Source organism: Peromyscus leucopus, chromosome 7, assembly GCF_004664715.2.
Source record: "Peromyscus leucopus breed LL Stock chromosome 7, UCI_PerLeu_2.1, whole genome shotgun sequence".
Taxonomy (NCBI): domain Eukaryota; kingdom Metazoa; phylum Chordata; class Mammalia; order Rodentia; family Cricetidae; genus Peromyscus; species Peromyscus leucopus.
Window position 1 is genome coordinate 112,331,182 of NC_051069.1, and position 20,158 is coordinate 112,351,339.

At 43.7% G+C, this 20,158-nt stretch overlaps 1 protein-coding gene and 1 pseudogene across 1 annotated transcript in view; one reads left to right on the plus strand and one right to left on the minus strand.

Moving 5' to 3' along the window:
* Positions 1-219: 219 nt before the first annotated feature.
* Positions 220-20,158, minus strand: part of Slc6a20 (solute carrier family 6 member 20) — a 28,567-nt gene continuing 8,628 nt past the window's right edge. The window contains 10 exon segments of the mRNA XM_028890453.2: positions 220-1,519; positions 2,324-2,489; positions 3,513-3,672; positions 4,639-4,843; positions 9,883-9,936; positions 9,938-10,046; positions 10,849-11,090; positions 15,044-15,154; positions 16,554-16,781; positions 18,816-18,907. Of these exon segments, the coding sequence (XP_028746286.1) occupies positions 1,370-1,519; positions 2,324-2,489; positions 3,513-3,672; positions 4,639-4,843; positions 9,883-9,936; positions 9,938-10,046; positions 10,849-11,090; positions 15,044-15,154; positions 16,554-16,781; positions 18,816-18,907 (1,517 nt within the window). The 3' untranslated portion in view covers positions 220-1,369.
* LOC114707655 lies at positions 5,671-7,593 on the plus strand (annotated as a pseudogene).

The following is a 20,158-nucleotide window of genomic DNA, read 5'->3' on the forward strand; positions in this document are numbered from 1 at the left end:
CTGCCTGGCTCTGTTTCTCTTTTAGACTGGATCAGTTTTGTGTAGCCCAGGGTGGCCTTGAACTCACAGAGATCCCTCTGCCTCTACCTCCCGAGTGCTGGGATTAAAGGTGTGTGCCAACCACTGCCTGGCCTCTATGGCTAACTAGTGGCTTAGCTCTGATCTTCAGGCAAGCTTTATTTTTTAGATCACAAACAAAACATCACCACACATATCTAATATTTTTTTAAATAAAATTTATCATATTTGAGGTTTACAACATAGTTTTAGGGAATATGCAGTAAAGTACACTAGAGCAGATTACTGCATCATCTCACACAGTTTAAGAGTAAAATCAGATTCAGTTAAAAAAAATCTCAATATGGTTTTATTGTTATATATTGTGCTCTCTATATTTTCATCCTACACTTCTGTTTCATATTGCTTGTTCTACAGCTCATTATTTCCCCCCTCTTCTTTTACCAAGGACAAGAGTCAAGTCACATATAAGGGGATATCCATTAGACTATAAATAAATGGAATTATCAGTACATTCAAACTGCTAAAAGAAAGAAACCCGCCAGTCAAGAATACCATATCCAGTAAAGTTACACTTAAGTGATGAAGCAAAACACTTTTCTAGACAAGAAAAAGCAGAGGAAATTAATCATTAAAATAGCCTTCAAGAAATATTGAAAGGTCAGGTGTGGTAGGCCATGCCTGTAATCCAAGCATTGGTGTGGAGGTGAAGTAAGAGGATTGTGTATTTGAGCCCAGTCTAGCACTGACTGCCCTTTGAGACTCCTACCTACTCCCTCCCCACTCACTAAGGAATGGTTCAAACAGAAACAAGAAGATAATTACTGTTATAAAAAGTATATGCCTGGCTTGGTGGCACATGGCCATTTGTATCAGCATGGGGAGGCTGTGACTGGAGGATTGGATTCTAGCCTATTCTAAGATGCGTAGGTGCAGACTCAACCTGGGGTACATACAGACCAAGACTCTGTCACAACAAAAAAAAGCAATGATAGAGGTAAATTTGTAATCCAGTATCTCATTACTGTAATGGTGGTATGTAAATATTTGATATCTCTAGAATGAAAGCTAAAGGTCTAAGTGATGAAAATACTATGAGTTGAATATATAATACAAAAGGGTATAAATTCTGGCAACAAAAGTATACATTATGGAAGATAGAAAATAAAGCCTGTAGTATTTATGGCCAAAGTTAGGTTTATAACAGCCTGTGATACAGAGAATTAAATTTTCTTTGCAGATTCAGGAAGCAGAAAGTACTCCTGGCTTTAAAAAGTAACTGAATAATGTCTACTGTAGGAGTAGCTATGAAACAATGAGTGACTAACAGTGGGTCTATGAGGTTCACTTTTCAGGCCATAGGAAAGTTTGCTCTGCTCTTGAAGTGGCGTGTGACAAAAGTCCCCAGGGCCACCAGAGGGATGCACATGGTAGAGGAGGCTACCAGAAGCCCAATGACAGCTAGTGCATATGTGGGGTAATCCTTGGTCACCACGTGGCCCTACAAGAGAGAGAGGAGAAACCTTCACTAGTCTTAAGACTTACCCCAGCCTCCATTCCAAAATAGGAAGAGAAACTGTGTGAGTTGATGTTTAGGTTTGAACATTTGAACATGAAATACTTCCCCCACAAACTCAGGTGCCTACCTTCTCTAGCTATGTGGTTCTACTTGAAGAAGTAGGAGCTAGCTGAGGAAGTAGGAAATTGGGGGCAAGGGCTGTTCCTTGGGTTATCCAGTCAGTCTCTGGAGGCTTCCACTCTGTTTTCTGGCCATCAGGGAGTGAAGAAAAACCTCTACCTCATACTCCTTTTACAGTGATATTCTGCCCAAGCCAAAAAAGTAACCCCTCTGAAACTATGGCCCAAGTCTTTCCTCCCTGCATTATGCCTGGGTTTTGGTCAGTGTTATAATACAGTAAGATTTGGATAAATGGGCCTGTAGACCAGCACTTCACATGACAGCAAGCCTGCACTAACTACTCTTACCTTCTCTTTTACCCCTAGAGCCATTTCAACATGTAAAGTTCCTTTGAAGGAAGAACCAGCACCTCTACAAGGGTGTCCTCACCATCAAGGAAAAGATCCACTGGGATGCCGTGGGTGAATCTTACTCTCTCCATGCATCATGGTTAAAAACTCACAGCCCAGTTCTGCTGTACTAGACTGAGCATCTGTGAAACATCTTGAAGAAGTTCCCATGCTATCACCTGTAACCTTCCCACACTACAGCAATGATTTCCTGTGTTCTGAAGTGACCTCATAGGCTCTGCCCTTATTTCCCCATCCCCGCAGGAACATCAGGTACCTGAGTGGCATCCCAGGCTTGGTACTGTAGCGTTCCCGTGAGGATATAGTCACTCAGGTAAAAGGCAAAGAGGCTGATGATGAGCAGTGGATTCACAAATGCCCACATGGCCTTCCAGTACCAGTTGAGGGTGCGGCCAGTCATGGCTTGAAGGTCACTTTCAAATCTGTTTGGACCACAAGGAGAGAGCCTAGGTTTATTCATGCTCTGGAGGGAGGGGCTCCAGTTTGCATACCCTCTGCCCTTGGGAAGATGCTGTTCTGGTTATTAATGATGTTTGAATGTGCCCCTGAACCCATCTGATCTTTCCTAGGGGAGGTATTGAGGTGAAGAGAAATGGGCTGAAGCTGCCTGAGGGAGGATGACCAATAAAGAATGGGTCATGGGATACCTCCCTGGTGTTGGCCTTCAGAGGTCCCCAGATGTGGACCAGAGGCTAGTTCCCAGAGAAGGTGGGATCAGGGTGCATGGGGGAGGGGAATGCCAGTCCTCTCAGTCCACAAGGCTAGGGTGACATTGTCTTTCTGCGTGCCCACTCTGTCCATTAGTGATGGTTCCAAGTATTCTCTACTGCCTCCTAGAGATGGTCTCAGAGTAGTCACTTTGTGCTTGGAAGGGCTTGACCTTGGCATGGGAGAGCAGGTAAGTTTTGAAGGGCTCTTTCTTCCTCTCCTTGCAGGATGACTAGAAAAGCAAGGTCCTAGACTGGTGGTCCTCAGAACACCAAGGAAAGTGCTAGAAATATCAATTATTGCACTTTGTCCCAGACTTTAGCCAGATACCAAATGAAGGAGGTCCTGTAATCCTCATTTCATTGGGCCCCAGATGCACATTTCATCACCTGGAAGGCTGATGGACAGTGTTGGACAGGGAACCAGGGTAGAAATCTGACATCTATTAAGCCAAACCCTAGACTCTGACTAGGGTTCTTGGAAGCCCTAATGCTGGTGGATGATCAGAGTATCTAGGCGTGGAGGCTAAGTCCTTGACCAGAAAATATGCCATAATAAAAAGTGGAAAATGGAAAGAAGCTGTTGGATACAGGCAAACAGAAAGCAAAAGACAGCTGAAGTCTGAGGGCAAAGAAGCCTCTATAAGGAATGTGCCTATTAAAGAGGGATCATTTTCTTATGTGTGGCCCTGCAGCTTATCTGCCCCACGTAGAAGGCAGGGTCTGGGGTTTCCTTACCTCTTTAGCCCATATACATAGCATACAGCTATGGTCTCCACCAGCACAATGAGCAGCAAGGACAGTGTGGCTGCATAGTCATTGAATATGTCAAACCAATAGTTCCCAGCCTCCATGGTGAACACCATGCCAATGGCACAGTTGATGAGGCACACCAGACCTGGAACACAAGATTACTGTTGATCTCCCAACCTCTCATCCCATGTTATATTGAGCAGGAGCCACAGGTCCTATGTGTACTTTGAAGGATTGGCTCGCCCACATGAGCTGTAGGAGTTGCTCTGCAGGGCATGTCAGCTCAGGGAGGATGCCAAGTGCTGAGTTAAGAGGGTGGCTATAGCTTCCAGTGGGTTGTCAGAACATGAATACTAGATGGAGTTGTTTTACTCATCCTCGATGTGGAGTTAGGAAATTATCAGAGGTAGAGGTGGCTGGCTATAGAGTCCTTATGACCCCCGGGTAGGATGATAGTGAAGTTAATGAGTAGCTGTTATGGGAAAGGCTAGTTCCTTTGCTAATAGCCTTATAGTCAAAATGCATAGAGAAGTGGTATGTGCTCTTACAGTGATGTATCAGACAGGATCAGGGACTGACAGCTGCTGCTAACAGCCACATAGTGCTGCTCACTGACAGGTTTTGAGTGTCAACAGCAGGTCCAGATTATCCTTTCCATTGACTTTCAGGAACAGACAAAAACTAGTAGCATTAGAAGTCAGAACAGGGTGATCTATTGGGTACTTATTGCCTGGAGAGTATGTGGAAGGAGCTCTTTCTGGTGTGGAAACAGGTCATACGCTCACCTTAGGAAATGGACAATTGATAACCATTATCCTTCGATTAAAACAAAGACAGCTGTAGGCTCTCAAAGACTGGAGACCTTTATGTGCAGGCTGGGGAGTTGTCACCCCTTCCCAAGGGTAGACTGACTGCCTCATTTTCCTGGGATGGTGAGTTCTTAGTCTAGCTCCTAGGACTGAGTAGCACATTGTAGCAGGAACACAGCTAGACTCCTACAGCCCTTCTGGAGTTTCCTTAGAAGCACATGGCTCCTGAGGAAGCCTCTCCACTATTTGTTTTGTATTTCCCTACCCACCCAAGCCCTGCCTCCACTGCCTGGTGTCCTGACCTGAAATTGCCTCCTTGGGCAGGTAGCTAGAGATGACCTTGCTGTCAGTCAGAGCGGTGAGGATGGCCGTTCCTGTCCCTACCATGCTTCCCATACCCATCAGCAGCAGCATGAAGAAGTAGAGCACTGACCACAGCTGGGACACATCCATGTTTTTAATGGCCTCAGTGTAGACAATAAAGGCCAGGCCTGTGCCTTGGACAGCCTGCAAGTGGTAAAATGATACTAGTTACATACCTTGATAGTCTTTTTACACATGTTCAATGTTGCGACCTTGAAGCTGGCCACATAATGAATCTGTTCTTTACCTCAGCTCCTAAGGCTTACCTGGACTGACTAGAACATACACAAAATGTGATGAACTTTCTGTCAGTATAGAACCTTGCATTCCCCATCCTGCCCCAACTTACATTTTAGATAAAATATTACCAAATCAAAATCGTATTTGAATCTTTGTTTCCAATACCAGGAATGAGGAAATGTGGGGATACTTTGGCAGGGTTGCTTGGTGGTCACATGCCTGTGTTGGTGACCTGCTTTTTATTTATATTTTATGTGTGAGTTCTCTGCATGTATACCTGCATGCCAGAAGAGGGCATCAGATTCTATTATAGATAGTTGTAAGTCATCATGTGGTTGCTGGGAATTGAACTCAGAACCTCTGGCAGAGCAAGCAGCCAGTGCTCTTAACATCCGAGCCATCTCTCAGCCCCAAGCCTACTAGTTCTGCTTAAAGTCAAATCCCTTTTGACACCAGTGAAGGCTCCTGAGTGGGTGAGACTCAGGTGGGTTTAGACTACCCACAGGACTGTTAGAAATGAAGCCATGAATTCACATATAAGGGTTTACAAAGCCTCAGGCAGGTGAGTCACCATGAGCAAGAATGGCAAACATCTAGAACATCCCTCTTCAAGGATGGCATATATTTGTCAGATTCAGAAGTGCTATGGATTTTTTTGTTTGGTTTGGTTTTTGAGCTGGGGTTTCTCTCTGTAACAGCCCTGGCTGTCTTGGAACTCACTCTGTAGACCATGCTGGCCTTGAACTCAGAGATCTGCCTGCCTCTTGAGTGCTGGGATTTAAGGCATGAGCCACCACCACTGGCTGGAATGAATTCTTACTGTTGAAACTTCTACCCTCAAAGTGACTGCATTCAAACAAGGCCTTTACGGGGGTCACTAAGTAAGGCTTAAAAAGTAGCATCCTAGTCCTGTAAGACAACAGAGTGATAATCGCTGATCTGGAAGCAAACCTTCACTAGAAACCAATCTTCAGAAGTATGAGAAATAAGTATCTGTTGGTTTAGCCACCCAATTTCCAACATTTTGTTATAGTAACCTGATTGATATAATACAGATCAGCTTAATGGCATGCCAATGGTGCTGATTATAAGGATGCACACAACTTTAAATATAAAAGATGTGTGTGTCATTCTTACTATTGCTGCAGAGTTTTTGAAAGTGAGGGGACCTTTTTCACCCAGTTGAGATTTACCCAGGGTCCCAAAGGGCTGGACATTCAGAGTCATCATTAAAGATTGGCCTGAGGCAGTGACTCTTGAGTTCATTGTCTCTTGCAAATAAAGATATAACCTTTATTAAGAATTATTTCAGAGGGCTCTGTGGATGGGGAGTGGCGGCCGGGGCAGCCACATGAAGGTTATCACAACCAAGGTTTTGGGAAGAGTAAAATGGTTCAATGTAAGGAACGGATATGGTTTCATCAACAGGAATGACAAGGAAGATGTATTTGTACACCAAATGTTACAGGCCCTGGTGGAGTTCAGTTCAAGGCAGTAAATACACAGCAGACCATAAGCATTATAGATGTTATCCATGTCGTAGGGGTACTCCACACAATTACCAGCAAAATTATCAGAATAATGAGAGTAGGGGGAAGAATGAGGGATTAGAAAGCGCTCCTGAAGGCCAAGCCCAACACTCCAGCCCTATAGCAGGCAAAGGTTCCCACCTTACTACTTGAGGAGACCCTATGGGCATTGGCCACAGGATTCCAACCCTCCTGTGCAAGGAGAAGTGATGGAGGGTCCTGACAACTGGGGTATGAGAGAGCAAGGTAGAACAGTGAGACAGAATGTGTATTGGGGTTACAGACCACGATTCTGCAGGGGCCTTCCTCGCCAAAGACAGCCTAGAGAGGATGGCAATGAAGAGGACAAGGAAAATCAAGGAGATTAGACCCAAGGTCAGCAGACACCTCAACGTCGGTACCACTGCAACTTCGTCCACTCCTGAGGCTGAGCAAGATGGGGCTGAGTAAGTGCTGGCTTACCATCTCTACCATCATCAGGTTTGGTCATCCAACAAGAAGAAATGAATATGAAATTCCAGCAATAAGATAAAGATTGGAGCTGAAGACCTTAAGTGCTTGCTTTTTGCCTGTTGGCCAGATACACTAGAACTGTCTGCATTATCTATGCAGCATGGGGTTTTTATTATTTTTACCTAAAGTTGTCTCTTTGGTAATGGCAATTGTGTGCGTGTGTTTTTTAAAGTCTGGTTTTTCTCAATATACTTTGATGGTTTTTAAATTGTTTCATATCTGGTCAAGTTGAGATTTTTAAGAACTTCATTTTTATTTTTTAATAAAAGTTTACAACTTGGGAAAAAAAAAAAAAGAATGGTCTCTAGCCCAGTTACTAATACTGTTCCCTTCTGAAACCTCTTGAGCTGGGTCTCCATGGACCACATTGATCTCAGACTATTTGTCTTTCAAGCTCCAATTGGGATGGCCCTTTGAGCCCCACTTTCTTACAAAGTTCAACCATTTTAGTCCACAGTTCCACAGTTTTCCACATTCCTCAAAAAACAAACAAAAAACCACCATGGCCAATCCTTTCACAACAGCCTACTCCATAGTACCAAAAGTCTTAGTTACTTTTCTATTGTGACATAATACCATGATCAAGGCAACTTATAAAAGAAAGTGTTTAACTCATCCATAGCCAGTAGGCTGAAGGCAACTGAGCCATTCCCTTCCTTAATGAGCCTTACTGCAAATTGGAGTCCTTGTAAGGGTGGTTTAGGACTTCTGTTGGTCTTTTCTGTGTCGAACACACAGATTGCAAGCCCAGCACCACTTTGAGATCTTTGGCAACAGTTAACTCTGCAGCTCACACCGATTGAGCCTGTATGATAATGAGTATTCGGAGACGGGTAATACCTGGGGGGTGCTCACCAACCTAAGAGCGCCTGTGTGGCCTGGGCAGGCATCTCCATGACGGGAAAGGTGACCTGCTGACGTCCCACGCAACCTAAGTCAGAAGCTCATTTTTTACTAAAAGGGGGACCTGTAGGATCCTGGCCCCCGTTTTGGGTAACTGTCGCCTTGCTTGCTGACCTTGACCTTGATATCCTCCCTATGCTAGTTCCCTGCCGAGTTCCACCCTCCTAAATGCTTAAGGAAAGAGCCTTGTCTGTGTATCCTGCATAATGGTTATTAACAGCTTAGATGCACGATTGTAAAACATCGGTAGCAAACTCCTACCCTCCAGTTCTCCTGTTGTGCTGTAAACCTGTATTTAAGACCTCTTCCCTCCTTCAATAAACGACATTGTAGGGGGGGAGCGGAGAAAGTGTTTAATTTGGAGTTTACAGTTCCAGAGAGTTAGGGTTTATGACTATCATGGCAGCAAGCAGGCAGGCATAGTGCTGGAGCAGTAGCTGACAGCTAACATCTTGATCCAGAAGGATTTAGCAGACAGCAAACTGTAGCTGGAGAGTTTTTCTCCACATCCCACCAACACCCCCCTCCCCCTGCAGTCCCACAGCCCACTTATAAAATGATCACTCAGATGCTTATATTACTTATAAACTGGCCATGGCAAGCTTTTTGTTATCTAGTTCTTATATCTTAACCCATTTCTATAAATCTATACGTGGCTTGTGGCTTACCGATATCTTACATGTTGGCAGCTGGCGACTCCTGACTCTGCCTTCTTCCACCCAGCATTCTCCTCTCTCCTTGTCTCACCTACACTATTTCTTCCTGACTGGCTACTGGCCAATCAGCGTTTTATTTATCAATCAATCGTAGCAACAGCAAACTGGGAATGGCATGCAGTTTTGAAACCTCAAAGCCTGCTCCCAGTGACACACCTCCAATAAAACCATACCTACCTCTCAAGCAGTTCCACCAACTGGAGCTAAACATTCAAATATGTGAGCCTATGAGGGCCATTCTCATTCTACTACCATATTATAAATATGTTTTGTTTGTTCTGTTTATGGAAACTACTATGTTACTTTTATTATCAGTGTGAGCAAAATCACTGACACAACTGAAGGGAGGGAAGATTTACTTTGCCTCATAGATTGGAAGGGTTCACAGTCCATGGTTGTTTGGGCCCCATGTAAATGAAAGAAAACTCTTCAATCAAAAGCCACAAATGAAGTGATATTAAGTGCCCCCCCCACACACACACCTGCAGTTACCTTACAGAATTAACACAATTCTAATAAAAATCTCTTAAGAATCCCTTAAGGAATTTCAACCCAATGAAACTTATGAAAGTAATGCTAAATTTAAAGTAAAATAACTGAAAGCCCCTAGCATAACAGAAATAGTTCTGTGGAAAATAAGAGTGATTTGAATGACAAATCTTTTAAAAAGTCTTTAGTAAGAGGGGTGAGTATATTTATATGAAAACAATTAAGATATTATACAGAATGAGTGCAATCACACCCACATTATTTAGAAACTTTCTCAAAATTAAACTGTTAACTGAGAAACTATCTTCCAAAACCACTGCTAAGATAGATGCCACTTAGCCTATGTATGGTAGTAAGAATCAAGGTTCCTACCTATGAGTAGAGAATGTTGGGAAAGTAACATAGGAGACTTTGACTTTCATTTTTTCCTTTAAAAATCTCACCATATCTCCCAGGGTGACCTCATATTAAACTCCTCCTGCCTCAACCAACTATAGGAATCATGGGAATGCAACTCAATGAGGACTATAGCATTTATTTTTAATGTGTGTGTGTGTGTGTGTGTGTGTGTGTGTGTGTGTGTGAGAGAGAGAGAGAGAGAGAGAGAGAGAGAGAGAGAGAGAGAGAGAGAGAGTTCTCTGCCTTTCCCAAGTTTTTAAAACTTCAAAAGAGATGGTACCACTGTTGCAGGGAAAACAATCCAGTTTCCTGTCTTCATGGACTGTGTGAAGGTTCTTGCAGGTCATTATGAACTGTGAAGAGAGGCAGTCCCCACCCTTTCCAGGCCTCTTACCGTGTTCAGCTCTGATTCCAAGCTGCAGTTTCTAAGGTGCGGGAACACTTCACTTGTACTTGCTTGGGTAGGTAGATGCCAGGTAGTCCTTCATCTCCTCCAGGTTACTGGCTGTCAGAAAGCCATCTTCAAGGTCAAAAGAATTGGTCAGCAGCAGAATCACCCTGCAGAGCAGACCACCATCTTGACCTTCATGATTAAAGGGCCACTGGCCCTAACAACTCTGAGAATCTCAGTGAGGAGAGGGACTCTGGACTAATAATCCTTTATAAGGAAGGGCAACTATGAGTGTCTGTGCAGAAGCTTCAGATCTGAACAGAGATGAGGACAGCCCTACAGTGAGGCTGTTTAATATCTGGGCCAGTGATGTCTGATGAAACTGAATGGGGTGGTAGAAATGTAACATTGTACTTAAATAAGACTTGTGCCACTGAGTAACCAATTAACCTTAGAATCACTTCAATTTAAATTCATATCAATATACAAGTTATTTGAATGTACATTGACTTCCATGAATTTCAGTCCTAGTTTAGAGATAGCTACTTGTGTAAGTGACCGCCCTACTGGACATCTTAGCATCTTTGAGGGAAGCCAAAGACAGTAGTCTCTGAGACTTGGCTAGAGAGGTCCTGGTTACACTTGAGATGGGGAATGGGACCAAAGACATTGGCATTTTTTGCTGAAAGCCCCTTTCTACTAAGTGCAATGGCCACCTTAAACTACCTATTCCCTGCAAGGCAGGCCCTAACTTTTTGGACCGTCAGTTTCTAGTGCTGGTAAAAGGCAGTAATTATGTAGTTGAGAGAAGAGAACCTCACCTCAAACTGTAGACCTCAACACTGGAGTCTTTAGTCTACCCCTTGACTTCTGAGAACCCAGTCCTTCCCAGTCACCCTTCCAGCTCAGAGCATTGGAGCCTTGCCTTCTACTTGAGGCCCAAGGTTCTGAGGGACAACTTAGACTCACTTGTTTAAGCAGTTTTCATAGTTGAAGGTGGCCTTGAAGCCATAGATGGAGAAGGTCACAATACTGGAGAATATGGCAGTAGTACTATTGATGATGGATACAATGATGGCATGCTTCTGGCAGTTGTTGGAGGGTTCGTTGTAGCTGGCAAAGGCAATCAGGCCACCACACCCTAAGCCCAGTGAGAAGAAGATCTGCGTAGCTGCATTGATCCAGGCCTTGGGGTTGGCTAGCTGCTCAATCTAGAAGGTCAATAAGGATAGGACTGAGGAATCCCTGGTCCCAATCTAAGACTCCTCCTCCCAGGAGAAATAGGCCCAGAGAGGGAGAAAATTACCTCCTAACTTCCCCAGCTCTCCAGAACTGGCCTATGTGCAGTATATTTCTTGGCAAGTAAACCACATTACTAAACCTCAGGTAAAGTTACCCAAGAGAGTTTAAGAGTAAAGTTAACATTGTCAAAGCACTAACTAATGTACGTTTAAATCACTGTTAATGTTAGTGAGAAACTTTTGTCATAGGTACTCTTTAATGTTACTATTTGCTTAAATAAGCTAATATGTTAAGAGACTGGAGTGATCTAATTCCTGATTTAAAAGATACTAGGCCATTCCCAAATTCCTCACTCTCTTTAGTAAAGACAATCAGCCAACTGTAGCATGAATCGTAATTGATCTTAATAAAAACCCAGAGCCAGATATCAGGGTCAATGCTGAAAGATCAGAAAGACAAAGGAGTAAGCCACAACTACCTCTCACTTCACCAACTCCTCAGCCGAAAAGAGAGGGAGCTCCTGTCTCCTCCCACCTTATATTCCTCTCTCTGCCCAGCCATATCACTTCCTGTCTCCACCTCCCTAGTGCTGGGATTAAAGGCATGAGATCCCAAGTGCTGGGATCAAAGGTGTGTGCCACCACTGCCTGGCTCTATTTCTCTTTTAGACTGGATCAATCTTATATAGCCCAGGGTGGCCTTGAACTCACAGAGATCTGTCTGCCTCCACCTCTGCCTCTGAAGTGCTAGGATTAAAGGTGTGTGCCACCATTGCCTGGCCTCTATGGCTAACTAGTGGCTGACTGCTCTGCTTCTCCCATCTTCAGGCAAGCTTTATTTGTTTTTTGTTTTTTAATAATTTATTTATTTGTATTTTATATACATTGGTGCTCTACCTATATGTATGTCAGTGTGAGGGTGTCAGATTTCCTGAAACAGGAGTTATAGACTATGGTGATATTTTATTTGTACTAAAATGTGATTTGTATGTTAATAAATAAAGTTTTCCGGGGGTCAGAGCTAATAGCAAGCCATAGCAGAGCTGGGCATTCGTGGCACACGTCTTTAATCCCAGCACTTGGTAGGCAGAGCTAGGCGGATCTCTGTGTGTTCAAGGATACAGCCAGCATTGGAGACACACGCCTTTAATCTCAATACCAACCATAGTAGACCTGGAGGTCTGTATAGACAGGCAGTGACGAGGCAGTCATGTGGTTGGGTTTACAACCAATGAGAAGACAGAACAGAAAGTCTTTATAAAGACAAACACACAGGAAGTAGCTCTCTTTCAGAGAGGTAGGACTACCATGAGAGGAAGGGTAAGGTTTTTAGTTCTTAGCTCTGACCTCTTGGCTTTCTTCTTTGCATTGGTTCTGTGTTTCTTATTGAATAAGACGGTTACTTCTACAATAGACAGTTGTGAGCTGCCATGTGGGTGCTGGGACTTGAACACAGATTCTCTGGAAGAGCAGCCAGCACTCCCAACCAGTGAGCCATCTCTCCAGCCCCTGCAAGCTTTATTTGTTAGAGTATATACAAAATATCACCCCAGTCAACAAACCAGCCAGATTGCTCTCCTGCTAGCTCACCTGCTGTGTACACTATAAGGAAGCTCTAAGGAGGCTATGCAGCCTCAAAACCACTGCAGCTAAAGCATATCACTAACCTAGAAGGGACTGTTCAAACGTTGACTGATTTAAAACAGTTTCCAATTACAACCTTGGCTAAATTCTAACAGTCATTTTTATCCATGCCAGAGGGAAAATACTTTCCCTGTTGGCCAAGAAGGCGGCCTGTTAGGGCTGGAGAGATGACTCAGCAGTTAAAAACGTTGGCTGCTCTTCCAGAGGACCTGGGTTCAATTTCCTGAACCCACATGGAAGTTCACAACTGTAACTCCAGTTCCAGGGGATCCAACACTCTCACACAGACACACATGCAGACAAAACACCAATGCATATAAAATAAAGATTAATTGTGGGATGACTCATCCCTAACAGGCTTGTGGGCCATCTGGCCCAAACAAGTAAAAAAGATACTTTTTGAGAGCCAGCCTGGGTCTGCCTGATGGTCTTAGCAACAGCAGCTGAAACATGATCTAGAGATGACCCGGACCAATGAGAGGCAGCCAGGTCACACCAGCTGATACATATCAGACCTCCCCCCAGGGTGGGGTGGAGGGTATATAAGGCTTGCCTCTTCCTGAACAAACTAAGCTTGTTGTTTCTACATTCTGCCTGAGTTTGTGTGGTTTGACATTGTGCCTACTTGGGCCAGTCCCCCAAAGGGAACAACAGCACAGGACCCTACTACAATTAATCATTAAAAAAGTTTACTCCTTTGTTGCGGGAGGCAGCCTGTTATTGGTGCAAACACAGTACTTCAATTGTACAATAACTATCAGGGTTGATGCAAACATACATTCTTTCTCTGGATATATAAGCAGGTGCTTGACTTAATTTTTGAATTAGCTGTGTTGTTCTCTGGTTATGCAACGTTAGACCTAGTAAAAGTCTTCTCGTGTATGTTTTCTTGCCAATTGTTATATAGCTATTTCCTCCCAATGAAACATTTCCTCCTGGAGGGTGGCTTGTTAAGATTCAGGAAGTTAGCTGGGCAGTGGTGGAGCATGTCTTTAATCCCAGCACTCAGGAGACAGAGGCAGGTGGATCTCTGTGAGTTCAAGGCCAGCCTGGTCTACAGAATGAGATCCAGGACATCGATGGCCAAACAGAGAAACCTTGTCTCAACCAAAAAAGATTCAGGAAGTTAATGAAACTGACACATTTCAAGAGGCTCCTGAAATTTACCAGATTCATAAGGCCATGCCCCAAGATTATTTAAGTGGGAACAACTTCTGTAGATAAGAGATAAGTAGTGCAGGATGCTCTGGGAATGCAGTCTTTGTGTGTCATTGCCTATGCCAGAGTAGGCTTTTCTGTGATACAACTGCCTTTGAATCATCTATACCCCTGTAACTGACCCTAATAAACTCATTGCTTCACTAAGCTAGGCTTGGGCAGACTTGGTGTGTTTTTGATGCCCTCTCTAGGAGGAACAGCATTTGTTCAGCTTTTCCTGAAAAGGTCATGAAATATCTGCTTCGTCATTATTAGAGTGGGTTGGAGGGGAAACAGGAAGAAGAGATTGTGGAAGGAAAGGTGACAACGTCATTACCACCACCACCACCAATCTTAAACAGCAGCAGAGAAGTTCCAAAGAGTAAGTAAGAGTAGGGAGCAGAGGTCACAAAGACAGCAAAGGCTATGAAGAATTGAAGACTACAGATTGCCTCTGTTGCTGGATAAATTCTAAAACCCCCACAAAGCTAGGGGCTAATGATTTAAGATGCCTAAGCCTGAGAGCTGTCACACTAAGGGAGTCCATAGAAGAGCTCTATAGACATTTGTCTCCAGGCACAAAATTTGCTAAATGAATAATGTGTCCTCTTTTCCATTGAAGAACATTGGCCTGGAGAGAGAAGGTTAAGGAAGGGATCATCACAACCTGGAGGGAAAGGGTCTAAGGAAGCATGGGAACAGATAAGGGAAATGACTGGAGTGGCATCTGTGGTCATCAGCTCAGTGGAGCATCTAGACAGGACTTTGGGTGAGATGTGGAGCAGAAAGGGTAGAAAGGAGGGACTGGCATCAGTCTTTAGGGGTAGTGAAAGTGTAGGAGGGAATGGACAGGGGATTTAATGTTCTAGAATGCACAGGGTTGAGAATGACCTGTCTGAGGATGGGTCCATGTGCCATAAGGCATCCACAGCCCTTGGCCCAGCCTTGGGCTCACACCATCCTCCTTGGTTACTTAAAGCTTTTCCTTCCTCGTACTATGTTTTTTTTTTTTTTTTTTTTTTTCCAGGCATACCAAAAGGGACCAAAATGGGTAGCGGCACCCTTGAGACTTCTTCCAATACCTTAGGTGTGAACATGTACACCAGGCCATTGTTGGCTCCATGGAGTGTGAGGCCCCGAACCAGGTAGATAATGAGCACAAAGCAGGGCATCGATGCAGTGAAATAGACCACCTGTGGGAACCCAGGAATGGAGTCAGCCTCAATTTTTAGGAAATAGCTATGCAACAGTATGTAAAAAGTTCACTCAAAATTATCAATGTATATCTTTATTGAAATGAAGATACTGTCTTTACAAAATGTTTAATTTAAAATATGTGAAATTAAAATCAATAATATAAATGCTGTGAGCTCTTAAAAATTAAGAGATAAAATAAAACCTCATTCAAGGGAGCCTAATGGTGCCCTACCAGAGAACAGCAGAGCTAACATGGAAACAGAACAAAGCACCTGCTTACATCACCACGAAGATGGCAGTTGCATGGATCATGGCACAATCTTTGGGTCAGATGTCTTAGGAGTTTGCCCATAGCTGGTAACATCTGGAAAAGGCACTAAAATTCTTTTACAAGGTCTGAAAGTTTTCAGGATAAAAATGGGGTCACTTTTATCAACTCTAATATAAGAGTAAATAAAGCCAGGAGGCTAGGAAGAAGGGTAATTATATATGACCACTTGATTGTCACCGTCACAAAAGATACCAGAAACAAAAAGGACCCTGAAACTTTCAAGGTCTGCCTAGTAACTATGTTCAGTCAGGGATTAAAGTGTCCCTTACTGTAGGTCCTTGTGTTCAAGCACTTTAGTCTCAAAACATCTTGCATAATCCTCCCCATATTTGCCTTTAAAATTTTCCCTTCAGCCTCTGTGAACACATCCTTAGTCTACTATGGCATCCATTTCTCCATAGCTTTCTGTAAATCTCATAGTTTATTATGGCGCCATGCTAGTTTCCTTTCTGTGCTGTAGTAAACCATTTTAAACAAAAGCAACTTAGGGAAGAAAAGGGTTTATTTGGCTGACACTTCTAGGTCATGGTGCATCACTGAAGAAAGTCAGCAGGAACACAAGAAGGAATTTGAAGCAGAAGTCAATAAGAAATACTGTTTGCTGGTTTGTTCACAGGATCAGGCTTAGCTAGCTTTCTTATACTGTGTAGGACCACCTACCCAGGGAATGGTGCCATCCACAGTGGGCTGGGCCCCCTTACATCAGTTAATAAGGCCATCATCAGCTTGTCGGCATAATGATATATAAATTAGAGATTTTTGGACACTAGCATGTTTATACTGATGATAAAATAATCAAGTGAAGAAATTTGATTCAAAATAAACATTATAATAAGGCAATCTTCTACAGACATGCCCATAGGCCAATGTGATCTGGGCAACCCCTCAACTGTGACTCCCTTCTTAGGTGACTCTGGGCTGTGTCAAGTTGACAGTTCAAGGTAATTAGGGCAGGCACTTTTCTCTCCATGGCCCTCTGTGAATACTTGCATAGCTCACTGCAGCACCCATCTGTCCATGGCCAAATCCATCCAGGCACAGCACTATCATGCTCCCCAGCCTACCTTGCCAGTTGATTCGGTGCCTCTCAGGATGCACAGATAGACAATCAGCCAGGCCAGGGTGAGGCACAGTGCTGGCTCCCACTGCACTCCTCCATTCTCCTGGATGGATGGTGAAATGTTGAGTGTTTTCCTGTACCAGAAGTACTGTGTTGATGAAGCCTTTTCACACTCCTCATCATAGCCTGTGCGGTTACCATTCAGTGGGCAGACAGACCATGGCAGGGGGTCCTTTGGAATGAATTGAGAATCAACAGAAAAGTAAGGGGAAAGTCAAGGCTTGGTGGGATGATAGGATATAGTCTTTGAGGATCTAGGAAAGGAGTGGTCTCATGACATGCGCATTGAGGCTGACAAGGGCTTAGGTCTTCAGGGGATATGGATGGCATGGAGGATGACTGGCTTTGTTTGGATGTTGGGCATTCCCCCCAAAGATCCACTCCCAGAGTCTGTGTTCCCTTGGATGGGGAGGTGCTGTGGATCTTTAGGAAGTAGGGCCAAGTAAGAAAGTATTGGGATATACTTTCCAAGGAGCTAAGGGGAACCCTGTTTCTTGCTTTCTATTCTGGTTTCATTGTGGCTGTTTCCTCCCATATGTATGTAAGACATGATATTCTGCTAAACTTAATCTTCACTAGAGGACAAGTTGTGAATTAACAAATTTTTCCTCTTTATAAATTAGTGCCTAGGATATTTTGATCTAGTAAAGCTGACTAATAAGATTTGCTTCTTATTGAAATTCTGCATGTGTTTTTTGAGGACTACTACATTCTCTTATGGGTTTAGAAGACTGTTACTAGTATCTGGATAGTGACCAGACCAGCTACAATAAGAGAACACTGATCCAGCATCACTACAGCAGCCAAATCAGGAGCTTAAACTCTAAGCTCTTGCACCACTGCTGGGATGGTCAGAACTTGTTAATGACAGGGCTGGAGAGATGGCTCAGCAGTTAAGAACACTGACTTCTAGATGACCTAAGTTTAATTCCCAGCACCCGCATAGCACCCACATGGCACTAACAACCATTTGTAACTCCAGTTCCAGAAGATCTGATGCCCTTTTCTGACCATAGGCAGAAGAAAGTCAGGGCAGGAACACAAGAAGGAATTTGAAGCAAAAGTCAATTAAGAAATACTGTTTGCTGGTTTGTTCACAGGATTGATTATAATTAGCTAGCTTTCTTACACAGTGTAGTAGTATTACATACTATTATACTAATGTAGTACAGTTATACATGCAGAAAAAACACCCATAGAAAAAAATTTTTAACTGAAAAAAAAAAAAGACTTGTTAATGACTCATGAACTCTCCTCCCTCCCCTCAACTTAGAACAAGCCAGAGAAAGCAACAGTTAAACAACTCACTTCCAACTTCTCCAAGCCAACTCATCATTAGGACACCTTTAAGAATATAGACAGATATTTCATCCCATGGGTGTGGAACAAGAAGGAGGTGAGGTCCAGTGCCATGAAGCTGTTGAAGCCCTTGAGTTAGAGACCCTGGCATTAGTGACTTCCTTTGAGCAGTAATTAGCAGTACACGAGCTTGGCAGTTAAGACTCCTTGACCATGTAGGGTAGAGACAGTGAAACCCTCTTCTGCTTTAGATAGTTTTAACTGGGTTCTTTGGCACTTAAAAACAAATTAACTCAAATAATGTCTGTCTGATCATAATCCAAGGCCAGCTGCTCAAAGAAGTTCTAAAGGGGATTGAAGGAAAGAAAGAAATCTGATCAGAGTTGTGGGGGTGTGGGAGTAAGCCTGCTCTAAGATAAGTGCCTTGTTGAACAGGTCTGAGTTCTATGAGGTCAGATTTATAGGACAAAAATGTTCCACTAATAGAAACACGTCTGAGCGACCTATTGGCTTCAAGGCTACAGTTCACAGGACACAGCTCAGGGCCCAGTGGCCTTATCTAATGTGCAAGGCTACTCAACATCAGGAGCCAGGCCTGCACTCTGGGGTACTCATTTTGTGAGACCCTGGCTCCAAGCAGGCCTTACTAGTGTGTATGAGAGAGGTTTTGCAGGTCTTACCTGGATATTCCCACAGACAGCTACCAACTGCTCCCATATCCTTTGTTTTTAGAGTAGTTTCTCTCCCTTTAGTGTGGAACATCAGAATCAGAAGTCCAATGAATGATTGGTAGTATGTCTTCCCCTCAGGCTCCCTTCAGGTTATAAACCCACAAACTTCTCCATTCCTCCTGGAGGCCTGAATCCTCTCCCCTTATTGTTCCTGCTATGACTAGGCCTCTGCTCACCTGGAAGGAGTGGAAGAGGTACCAGATAGCCCAGGTGTTGATGACATTGTAATACACAGAGATCAAGAAGGAAACCACCAAGCTAGCAATGCCTGAAAGGAATAAGAAGGCCATGCTGAAAATCAAGTGTGGTAGCCTAACCTGTAAGCATCCCAAGACAGACATGATGGGACCACCCAGGGCAGGAATACTCGCCCCCTACATATTTTTTAAAACATGACTTTACATTTGTGACCTGTTTCCAAGGCTTCCTTCCCCAACTTCTCATATATTTTTTAACATCTAAGTGTTAGGTCCTGGGCTCCATGCTTGATATGTGTCTTAGTGTTCTATTGCTGAAAAGTGATCCTAACCATGGTAACTTGTATAAAAGAAAGCATTTAATTGTGGCTTGCATACAGTTTCAGAGGTTTAGTCCATTATTGTCTTGGAAGGAAGTAGGGTGGCATACAGGCAGACATGGTATCTGAGAGTTCTACCTCTGGATCTGAAGGCAGCATGAAGAGAAAGACACTGGAACTAGCTTGGGCTTTTGAAACCCTAAAGCTCATCCCCAGTGACACACTTCCTCCTACAAGGCCACACCTTCTAATTCTTTCAAATAGTGCCCCCTACAAACCTATGGGGGCCATTTTCATTCAAACCACCACAATGTGTCTGATTTTCATAACACTATTTTTCCCATTTCACAGTAGAGAAGACCACCCAGCAGAAACAGGATACAAACCTCATGAGAAAAGTGTCACCCATGTGCCTCATATGACAATTATTCCCTTTAGACTAGGTCACTGTGGCCAAACTCACACCTCTGTTATCAGGAGGGATGGAGAATGGCAGAGGCATGAAGTGTGGAGACCAGCCCCACTGCCTTAGACCTGTGAAGGGCCTAGGGTAACACTGTGGACAGAGAGTATGATGCCAGGTTGCTCTGCAGTGATATGACATTGGCCTTTAGGAGCACTGTTCCCAGCTCTCGCCATTCCACATGTACTCAGGTGCTGGTGGCCATGTAAAAGGAGCAGCAGGTGGCACTTGAATTCATACGTTCAGTGCACCAGCATGCAAAGCACTGATGGGTGAGTCTTGAATAGGCAAGGCCCTGAGGGTTTAGCTCCAGAATGTCTCTTGCTACTGCTGTGCCTTTACATGTTTGCCAATGCCATTTTTTTTTGTATCTGGCACAGTGTGAATGATATGGGGGGGGGGATGGGAGGATGCCCACTGCCTCTAATGTAGTGTGATTATTCATGGAAATATCCCATTCTACTGAGCATTTTTACCTGTGGATTATTAAGACAATTTCCTCTTAAGCTGTGCTGTTTAACTGAAGCAGTGATTTTATA